Source organism: Clarias gariepinus, chromosome 9 (genome assembly GCF_024256425.1).
Source record: "Clarias gariepinus isolate MV-2021 ecotype Netherlands chromosome 9, CGAR_prim_01v2, whole genome shotgun sequence".
Lineage (NCBI taxonomy): Eukaryota > Metazoa > Chordata > Actinopteri > Siluriformes > Clariidae > Clarias > Clarias gariepinus.
Window position 1 is genome coordinate 11,920,070 of NC_071108.1, and position 11,623 is coordinate 11,931,692.

Below are 11,623 nucleotides of genomic sequence, written 5' to 3' on the forward strand. Positions count from 1 at the left end.
GAAGAGCAATTTGATGACTGCTATTTTCTCTCTGGAATTAATTTTTATGGATCTCATGAGGTTCATTTACTGCTTTATTGCCCAAATTGACCACATATACTTTCATACATGAAAGTCTGTTAACTGGTTGGTTACTTGGGTCTTATGTATATGTCCAGAACAAGCATCAGATATTTAAAATTACTATTTTAGGCAGAGCATGCTTCCCTTTTCTTATCTCAGGCCTATTGTCTTGCTTATAATCCTGAATATACATTTTAACCAGTTTGTTCCATGGATTCGAGCTGTCTTCATTAATTTAACTGTTGACTATAGAAGTAAACCTTTCCGTAGAAAATCACAGGTTTATAATAATGTGCTCATGTTAATGTTTCAACAGTAACTCATTCGCAAGCACATCCATGGGACATGAATGTGCAGACTCTATATGGCTAATAATAATTTGATTGCAAAATCTATTATTTAATTGATATGGTGAGGTTATTTCGTTAATTTAGCCTATTTTTTATTATACAGGAGGGCACTGTTGGCAGATTGGGGTAGGTGTTTCGCCTGCCATGCGAAAGGCCCAGGCTCGATTCCCAGCCATTTACCAAACCTCCCACCTACTGGATGCAGTGTCAGTCCCAAGCCCGGATAAAATGGGAGGGTTGCCTCAGGAAGGGCATCTGGCGTAAAAACCTGTGCCAAGTTGTTGTGCGGACTGGATATTCCGTTGTGGCGACCCCTAGTCAGGAGCAGCCGAAAGGCCAACAACATTTTTACAACGTTAAATAAGTCTTTAACCTTGAAGGCATCAGCTTAAGGATTTTGCACTCTCCGTTACTTACGTTAATTGCTGTGGTACAAGAGGAATGGTGGAACATTTTAGTTTTAGTTAATGATCTTATTAAAGAAGTGGCATTTCAGGAATCCTTGTGTTTAGTGGAAAATAACTGGGACGTTTCCTTTTTCTATCACTCCACTTGTCTGCATTTCCTACAAAAACTGCCCATTTTAGCAATAGCAGATTTTCACTAAAGCGGCATTTTTGTCAAATATTGCTTAATTAAACACTTTGGTATATGCTGTTATTGGAAATTAACTTCACACCACATTGATTAGTGTGCATATTACAACATGCTCTGTTGTGTTTTATTTATTACATATCTGATTGGTTGTGGCCCCTGTATTCTCCTAGTCATCATCCTGTAGTGCTGATCCAACATCAGCCTTTAGTGTCCTTCACTTTATCATGTCAGGCTAACCTGGCATGTGACGGAAGGTGACGGTTTCTTTTCTTTAAATGCACAGGCCTGATTCTGTGTGTGGAAGACAGGCATGATGTGTTTACAGTTCTACATCCCACACCCAGAATACAACATAAACAAAACACTTGGCTACACAGTTTGTTGTAGCCCATGATTAACGGATTTTACACATACAATACGTGCTTTTTTTTTTTGTAGACTGGCAATGGCCTCATTGAAGGCTGAATTTTAACTTATGCTGCATTTAACCACTGATGCTGCCTGTTTGTCTAGCTGAAGTGCACTCTATCTATGGTGAACTCAGAGATTTAAAGAATTAGCTTTTTCAAAAAGTATGTGAATCTTTGGCTTTTCATGGTTTTCTGCATTCGTCATGATATGTGATCTAATCTTATTGTCAAGGGTATTGACAAATATAATGTGCCAAAAATAATATCACAAAATTTAACACATTCAACACATTTAACATTCACACTAATAGTGGAAAAAGTGAATATAATTTAATTTATTAAGAGACTGCCAGACCCGCTGAATCAAGAAATCATTTAAACAGAAACTGTCTGACAAAGTGAAGCACACTAAAAGATCTTAAAAAGCAACACATCATGCCATGAACTAAAGAAATTCAATGTAACTGACGTTTCCTCCTGGAGTGAGTGCTATTATCCACAAATGGAGAAAACTTGGAACAGTCGTGAACCTTCCCAGGTGTGGCCTGCCTGCCAAATTACTCGAAGAGCACAATGACCCCTCATCCTGAAGCTCATTTAAAAAAAGACAGAACAACATCTAAAAAACTGCTGGCCAATGTTCCTGATCCAACTATAATAAAGAGACTGGGTGAAAATGGCATCCATGGGAGAGTTCCAAGGCAAAAGTCACTGCTGACCAAAAAGAACACCAGCAAGACCACTTCTGAATGGCTCAAAACAAAAACAAAATCAAGGTTTTGGAGTGGCCTAGTCAAAGTCTGATCTTAAATCCGATTGAGATGTTGTGGTATGACATTAAAAAGGCTGTGCACGCTCAAAAACCCTACAATATGGCTGAATTAAAAGAACTCTTGGCAAATTTCTTCACATCAACATAAAAGACTCATTGGAACACTTGATCGCAGTTGTTGCTGCCAAGGGTGGCACAACCAGTTATTAGTGAGCAATTACTTTTTCAAATAGGGCCAGACAAGTTTGGACAGCTTATTACCCTTAATAGATGAAATCAGCATTTGAAAACTGCATTTTGTATTTACTCAGGTTATCTGTGTGTAATATTAAAATTTGTTTAATGACAAATATGCAACAAAAAAAGATTTTTTTCTATCTATATTTACTCAGAATTATAAAAATTTATAAACCCAGAAATCTAGTCTTATCTTGTAAGAGTCGCCTTGTCATACACGATGTAAGTTTGTGTTTTCACAAGATTGCGTGAGATTGGTGTGCCAACAGCTGTGGAGGTTGAGAAGATGAACAGGAAAAAAAACAGAACAATGTTTGAACGATGATGTAAACGATGATGTTCTGGCAGTGTGTTTAAGTGGTTTCATGAACAGCTGTAGAGGTATGAAGTATGACCACTAAAGTGTTCACACACAGACAATAGAATCAGGACAGTTTTCTGCCCAAAGGTAACTGAATTTTGTATGACCTTCCCAGCACACACACCTGTTTATCCTGCGGGCTGGATTTGCTATTGAGCTGTGCGTGTGTGTGAGAGGGAAAGAGGGAGAGTTTGCACCCTGTTATTAAAGTCCTACATTAATAGTCACTGCATTGATCATCGTGTATGACTGATGCTGCTGTGTGTCTGCATCTGGAGCTGGAATCTACATCTGTTCCTCTCTTATCATATGTGCTTTAGAGATTTCAAGCTATAAATGAGCTTTTCAGATTTTTTACTGCTTAGTGAATTTCAAAAATAGTTCGATTTTTAGTTGTGTGTCTGGATAATAAGACGTGTTGCTTGATTAATGTAACACTGGCCTTGGTGTCCAAGCAGATTTTAATTAGTATTTAAACTGTAGCTGCTGAGCGGAGAAATAGGTTCAACAACCAAAAAAAGAAAGGGAATAAAACACTACTCTTCAGTGACAAATTAAGGAAGGTATTAGAGAAGTTTTTTATTTGCTTATGTTACTTACTCGGACAACCACTGCCAGCTGCAGTACATACATGAGCTGTCAGTTGAACAGTAATTTTCTCACAATCATTTGGTACCCTGTATTAATGTACATATGTTATTTCTTATTAAGTATCACTATAAGGGCTCCAGAGTGGCACAATGGTAAAGTGCTCGCCCTATCATCCCGAGATCGCTAGCTTGATTCTGGGGTGATGGTAGCCTTCCTGCAGCCGGGGGCCTAGAGAGAGCTGATTAGCCAAGTTCTCTCAGCGGGGTGGGATGGGAGGCACTCAGATCATTATGGCGATACAGCCAATCATGGGCATCTGTGAGCTCGCAAGCAGAAGGAGCGCTCCCTTCCGAATATCTTACGCCACCCCAACGGTGCGTGAGTGGAAAGTTTGAAAAGATGCGGTTGGCTGGCGTCACATGGTTCGAAGGTTTGGAGTTCCTTCTGCTTTGGACCCTCTCTAACTGACTTCTGAGACTGCTGTGTTCCAGTAGTAGCCTCAATGTGGGGCCCTCTAGTGACAGATGGAAATTGGATATGACTAAATCAGGGAGAAAATCTGGGAAAAATCCCTCCTCAAAAAAGGATTACTGTAATCAGTCAGCTTTCTGGGTAAACAAAAAGTGGGTTTTATGGTAACCTGGTGTTTTTACTTGTCTTACAGGCTGGCTCCCAATTTATGTGTACATCTTCATCATTCTATGACTGATCATAGCTTTTGGTCAGAGCACTTATCCCATGTTAGATGTGGATCAGACTTCCACATCTAACATGGGAGACTGCTTTGTATAGGTTTTGGCACACCCTGACTATAGGATGGACCCAACCTTTGGTACTATTCACTATTTTAGTGTACCTTGTTCTATGGTTTATAGGTGAAATAGCTCTGTCTGTGCATTTAGTTAATGGAGCTGTATTACTGTAAAGTCTGGTTTGGTCTCTTAGTTAATCTAGGAAATGTGAGCATTCATGCTGACATGGCTTCTGGGAGAAAGCCTGACCTGTCAGTTTAAAGCTGATAGTCTTCTGTCTTACCTCTCATGGCCTTGCATTGGCGTGGAGTGCAGGGGTGTTTAAGATTTAAACATGTTGTTAATTTATTATTAAGATATTGAGCATAAAGACATTACTTTGCTTTTTATTTAAATAAAAGTATGCATGTTTTAAGGGGTGCAGTTCTTACTGAATGATAAGCGTCAGTTCTAAAATGCCTTTATCTGATCACGTATCTGATTATCATGCAGTCAGATCTGTAAAATAACACCGTACGAATGGATCAATATTGATAAAGTATTTTGTAGTATTTGTATTTATATGAAGGTTATGCAGAATTTACATTAACATATTCATACATATGTTCGTGTACTACTTTCAGTTTCAGAGTCAAAATTGGAAAAATTGAGTAAATAAAGAAAAATCTAATTTTAGTAAAATTTTCCATGCATCTAATTTAATAACTATAAGTAATGCAAATTTGTTTTGTATTTACAATTGATTTCACACAACATAATTTGCATAGAACACTTTTAATAAACAACATAGTTTATCAACATAAACGGATTCGTCAAACAGAAGCTCTTTGGCCATTATAGAAAATAATTACAAAAGAAAAAATATATTTAAGATAGATTATGATAAGCTATTTTGTGTACATACAGTATTAAAGCTTGGACATTCACAAAAAGTAAATAAATTTCAAACATGCTTAATAAACCTTACTTAGCTTTGAGTGAATATTTGAACAATGAAATTAATTGCTCAGTTAATCACAACTGTGTGCTGTGTTCCAGTAACTGTTCAGGTAAACTGGTCAAATGTGCGCATTAACCTTATATGCTAGAGAGAGGACATTTGCTGCATATACTTCTGTATGTGTTTACAATCACATAGGCTCATACTGGAATAATGTTTGTCATATGAGTTTCTAAAAAGAAATCATATAGTATGTGGAATATCAGTAGTGGAAAAGCATTTGCAGAAGATCAACATCATATTGTATATTAAAGAAATGTATTGTATTGTTACATTTTTATATGTGAACATCTTTGGTTCCTTATTTAAATGGTATTTAGCTTATTTTTCCTGGTTTATTCAGCACTTGATTTTGACTGACAGTTGAACAAGCCTACCTTAAAGGTCCAAACAGGCAGACAATCAATGAACAGATTGACACTAGTTAATTTGACTCATCAGGAACAGACTGCTTGTATTTCCCAAAAGGACCTTAGTCTCCTTTTTCCAATTACTATATATCCTATTTTGAGAGCATTGTATACATAAATTTTATTCAAAGATCCAGTATGTGACACTGTATATGGATGACTCTATGGTAAAGGAATGCACACTAGTGATAATTACATGCTCAAGCTTGCACGTTGGGGAGCTATTGTTTTCTGAAAAAAAAAAGGATCAAAGGGATACCTTTACCTTCAGAACACGGTTGATGACAAGACAGAAAAAGAGAGTTAACAAATACACCTCTGTTACACCCTCTCTGCATGTGTTCATTATTGGCTTCTAAATTTGAAATAGTTCTTGAGAACAGTCTTAATTTTCTCTCTTCTAACTTGCAAACATTCCACGCTTATTTAGCAACAAACAAACCTGTGAAGTTTTAAACCCAGACTGCAGAGCTATAATCAAACATTGGCCCTTTTGAAATTTTCATTTCTGTATTGTCTGTTTTTGGTTTGCTTTTTGCTTTCAATCCACCAACTCTTGTCCAGAATGGCTTATAGACACTATCTTTAGGTTTGGATGCTTTATTCTTCTTCTTGGCTCTTTTAAAGAGGGTTTCCTCCTCATCCTGTAGGTGTAACCATCCTGGTCTCTCCTTGAGATGTTTTTCCCGGTCAGGCCGAATACTCCGCAAGACCTTTTTGAAGATGCTGGTGGTTAGAGAGAGTCGCCTACAAAACTCCTGAGAGCAGCTGAGTCGTAGTGGATGCTGAGATGCTTCAGCAATTCTTCCTGTGCTCTCTGCCTCATCAGATATCCGGTTCTCCAGTTCAGGCAGATCCAGCCAGTTACCCACTAAATCAGCAAAGACATTGTCTCCAAGCACTAATGGCTGTCTGTTGCGGCTTTGACTCATCAGAGAGGATGTCCAGTCGCTGGAGTCATCCGTGTCGAATTGAGAAAAATCACTGTCGATAGAGGGCCCTTCCCGTGAAAGTGTGGTCATTAGACCTTGGAGATCAGTCATTGTGGCTGAATGGAACGAAGACTGATGCTCTTTAAAGGTGGATCTTGAGGTTGAATGTCTTCCAGTGTTGCCTGAATGGATGTTGTCTCTAGAATCACAAGAAGAGAAGCTGTCATCCTCAGAGCTGGAGAATGAAGCAGAGGTGCACAGACTTCCTCGATGGTGGGTTCCTCTAGGTTCCTGCCTTCTGGATACAGGGTTTGGAGCCAGACTACATTTCTCATATGGGGAGCTGGTGAGGAATTTAGAGGGCTCCATTTCTAGATCAGACAAACTTGATTCTCTTGTAAATGTATGTTTTTTTGGCTGTTCTGAAATCCGGGTTTCTTTTTGTCTGCTTCCTACTGAGGTATGATTTAAATTATGTGTGAGGCCAGAGTCTGAGGTTATGGGTCTGTGAGAAGAGTGTTGGTAATGCTGACTGGTTTTGCAGGAGAGCTGAAGTTGTTCCAGAGCAGTCTGCACCTTAAGGAGTTTCAGCTCCTGCAAAGCTCCCATCATAGAGTTCATCTGAGTCTGGAGACCATCGCCTGCCTCCCGCATGGAGATCTGAAAGAGAAAGATACTTTAATATAAAGTAACTACTAGGTTTTCATCAAAGATCATGTTCAAAGGGGAACCAACATATAAGTCTGTGTTGCTAAAATCCTAAGAAATGACATCATTTGGCATCCGCAGACATTAAAAATACCACCTAATATGGATGACTACATGAGCAGAATTCTGCGGTTGGTGGTGATCTATCATTCCATGGGTTCAGATTTCACCTCAGGGATCTGATTTAGGAGAACAAAAGAGCTGAGTCCCGCCCTTTGGTTTGAACTGGCAGTACTCTTACCCACATGTAATGTCATGCCAAGAATAGGGAGGAAATTAAAACCCCAGGAAAAAGTAGCAAGGTTTTGACACTTGTCACTTATCAATCTATTGCTGTACAGTTTTCATTTTTCATATTTTTAGCTGTATTCCTTCTTCTATGTCTCTCACACACCTGTTATTCTGTAACTGTATCTCCTTGTGGCTTGGGATCAAGGTGAGAGTCAAAGTCTGTTCATCATAACAGCATCAAATTGTGTGTGTGTGAAACAATAAAATGCCTTTATTACAGCAATTTGCTCCCCGAATTAATGAACTATAGATTTCCCCGTTCTTTAATGGACACATACTGTACATTAACAGTGCTGCCTGTAAAAGGTCTCTGCGTCTCTCAGATTACAGATCAATAGCTGTTATCAGCTTCTAGAGAGGAAGCTGTGCACTCCTGGAACAGTAACCTCAGTTAGAGGGTGAAAATGTAAAAATCTTTAAAGAGATTCTTTTAATACCAATGTCATCATCTAAATGATAACATATACTTAAAAAGCATAAAGTATAACATTGCAAATTATTCAATAACTGTGCTTTTCTAATAGTTGAAAGCTAGCACGTGAAGCTATATAGTCCCATTTCAAAATGCAACAACAGAATAATTATAGCAAAGCTTATATGCACAAATATAAATGAAGTTACCCCCTATCTATAAACATGATTTCTGCAATAATGCGTTCTGCCGGAGTTTTGCTAGAGTTATGCAACCCATTAGTTTAAAAATAAGCACTATCACCTTACCATACTCCAGTAAGCTTTCTCTCCCTTGATGTCTCTCTTCCTCTCCCTTTCTCTCCTTCTCTTTCTTTCCACTGTGTATCTGCTTTTTAACCAATCAGGTGACTGACCAATTCATGCGTCACATTGATTTTTTTTTTTTTTTTTTTTTTACGCTGGCCTAAACAGGATGGCTGTAGGGAGTTGTAGTTTTAAAGAAAAAATTGCCTTTATGAATCAAACCTGCTGCTCCTAGGACTGAGACATGTCTGAGGGATAATTACTCATATTCAGTAGACTTATGTTCGAGGAAGTGCATTTGTCTTTGTTTGTGTATCCATGGAGACCTTCACCCTGTGATGAGAGAATTTCTTACTCTTTGCCTGATTTACGCATCACTCTTGCTGCAGATTGTGACCTAATCCATGACAGTGGGGGTTTAAGATCAAATACCTTTTACCAGTTTAGACATGCCACACACGTGCACACCTATACACACATCTACTATAGAGTAAAATTAGGCAGCTGGGTATCCATTCAGTATATCACTGTACATCTGTGTACATATTGTTTTATTGAGCAGCTTAAATGAATAAAGTCTCTTTTTATCTATTTGAATTTCCAAACTATTTAACAACACAGGGATCGAGTGGTAGGGAATCATACTAAATAAGAAAACTGAGATGTGCCCATTTATGGTAACTGGCTTTGACATATATTTCTTGATGTCTGTGTAACATTGTGTTTTATTTTGAGAAGCTCATTAAATATAGATGTGAGCATGTTGTAAAGAGCTTTTAGAGGTCATGTGGAGAAACTGACTCTGTAATAAAAGAAGAAAGAAGAGGGTCTGTTGTCAGTGACGACTAACACTATGACCTCATAATCATTTAGATATCAATGATGTCCGTGACGCAAGTGATGTAAAGAAAGACTTCTTTGTGTGGAAATGTCAAAAGCGTACAAAGAAATCATTCAGACTGAATGAAATTTTTTTTTTAAAGGCATTTTTTTTTCTAAAAGCATTATGAACATTGGAGAAGAACTGATCAGCTGATTGGAGCACTGTGGGAATTGATTAAAAACCATTTATGTCTGACTTGGTTTTCTGTAACTGCTGCTTTCTCATCACCCTGGTCTCCTGCGCGCTCTCCTTCAGGATGAGCCCAGACACATTGGGGGATTTGACTTACGTCACCCTAACAACTCATTCATGACGGATATGGTTGTGAGTAACATCCCTAAGGCAATCTTAGATCTGCTAGTCAGCACCATGCACGCACACACCCGAACACGCTGTGAGAGCATGTCTCCTGTTCTCATTTGTCAACAACTGCATGTGACATGAACAATGAATGCATAGATGATCTACACAGCATGTTTATCATCACATAGCTCAGTGGGGTGATAAACCAGCCAACCGATTGATTGCTTCTTAATGATCTTTATTGCACCTCTGGGAAGGATAAGTGCAATTACTTCACTTATAAACAGGGGAATGAAAAGGAGGTATTCATTCACAAGATGCAGGAATACTGAATAAAAGCTGTAATAAAAGGTGGATGGTAGTACACTCAATACCCTGACTGTTTAAGTGTGAATGCCATGTTATATTCGCAATCAGCAGGTTTTAAGCTAAGGTTTAAGGGTTTTTCCTTTATAAGGGAGACAGGGAGAGAAATGTTCAGCAAACAAGCACACTTATTTTCAACATGCCAAAAAAAATCAAAAGTAGTAAATTGTGTTTATGTACATTTATTGTAACCTTTATATGATTAAATTGTGTATTTTATACAAATATATGCTGTGTTAATCAGGTCAAAATTTCTGAGCATAAGTTTAAGATATGGGCAAGGCCCATAACGCTAATGTCCATATAGAATACTCAGCCCCCTTAGTACCAAATAACTTAAATAAAACCAATAACTTGCAGATCAAATGACCCCAAGAAAATTAAAATGCTCAAGAAAAAATATATGACATGTTTATATGGTAATATATTACATGATTTGGCATTCCAGTTGGACGGCTGACATGGACATAACAGCAAAACTCTTGTATTACTTCATTGCTTTGTATATGCATGGCATTCTTGCATGGTTCATATGTGATATATGTGTAAACTCCAGCGCCTGGTAAAGGCAGACATTTCAGAGTTTTAAGACGAGCTCGGTTTAAAGAAACTTTGAGCAACAAAGCCAGCCTTTGTTGCTCTCCATTATCCAAGTCTGTATGATGAACCACTGCTCCCCCACAATGCAATCCTCATCCCTTTAACAACTCATGAGCTTACTTGACTTCACCTATTATTAGATTGATTAACCATGAAAAAAATGGTTTAAATTACTTTATTTAGGAATAAAATCTGATTACATTCCTGTAACAACTAATTATACATTATACAATAATGAAACCTGGCAGAATTAATTAACCTACTGTATGAGTATGTACCTAGTGTAGAACGCAGGATCAGGGGGAAAAGCGAGAGGCAGACAAGCCAATCATTGGGATGGTATAACAATTAGCCAATCAGCTTCGTTTATTTCAAATCAGTTTCCAGTGCACGCGACCGTCGCGCGACAGACCTGCACTGTTCCTAAATCTGACACGCAGCAGACTTTAGCACATACACGCCATTATGTCATATCAAGTGAGCTACACGTAATAATGTAATAAGTAGGAAACAATTTAGACTTAGCATTAGATAGAACTACAGTAGCAGACACTTTTCAAGAAAAAAACAAGAAATTCATCCAGGTCATTATTCATATGTCTAATAAAGTCTTTACATATGGGCTCTTAAAATTGAGCCAAGTAAATCCAACAAATACTACTACTAATAATAGCAATAACAGTAATAATTATAATAATCAGAATAATAATAAACACTCACCAGTTCATGTTTCAAACGTTTCAGGCCCTTGTCCATGTCTTTGCGCTCTGGCACGCGCTCCATCATGCAAACAATCTATTAAATACTTATTAAATACTTATTAAGCTTACACGCGCTGACCAATTTACAAATCTTAAAACCTAGCTGGAGCAGTGAAAGTCTCTGCGGTTTTCTCGGCGCCGCTTTTAGCACCAAATCTGTGAAGCACGAGCTCAAAACTCCACGCGCACGCACTTCAACACACACACACACACAGCGATTTAATTCTGCAGATCTTTCACAGCACTCAAGCCTGTGAGCAGTGCAGTCTGAGGTTCCGTCTGCTCAGTGCGAGTGTGTGAGAAACTACAGCAGGATGATTTGTCTCCACGTGTGACGCTCAGACTGCGTTTTAAATCTCCAGGACACACCTCACTCACTCACTCACTCACTCACAGGGGGTTTAACTAACCTCACTCACTCACTCACTCACATGGGGTTTAACTAACCTCACTTACTCACTCACTCACTCACAGGGGGTTTAACTAACCTCACTCACTCACTCACTCACATGGGGTTTA

General features: G+C 38.3%; 1 protein-coding gene across 2 annotated transcripts; it reads right to left on the minus strand.

Annotated features, from left to right (window-relative positions):
* Window positions 1-4,968: 4,968 nt before the first annotated feature.
* On the minus strand, window positions 4,969-11,338 carry inka2 (inka box actin regulator 2). 2 transcript variants are annotated; one of them, XM_053504543.1, is made up of 2 exons: window positions 11,064-11,338; window positions 4,969-7,135 (listed from the first exon to the last, which is right to left on the minus strand). In XM_053504543.1, exons 1-2 carry the CDS (start codon window positions 11,127-11,129, stop codon window positions 5,996-5,998), a joined length of 1,206 nt encoding a protein of 401 aa, XP_053360518.1. In that variant the 5' UTR covers window positions 11,130-11,338; the 3' UTR covers window positions 4,969-5,995. The 2 variants fall into 2 exon arrangements, with proteins under 2 accessions (XP_053360518.1, XP_053360519.1); XM_053504544.1 differs by lacking the exon at window positions 11,064-11,338 and adding an exon at window positions 8,195-8,509.
* Window positions 11,339-11,623: the final 285 nt, after the last annotated feature.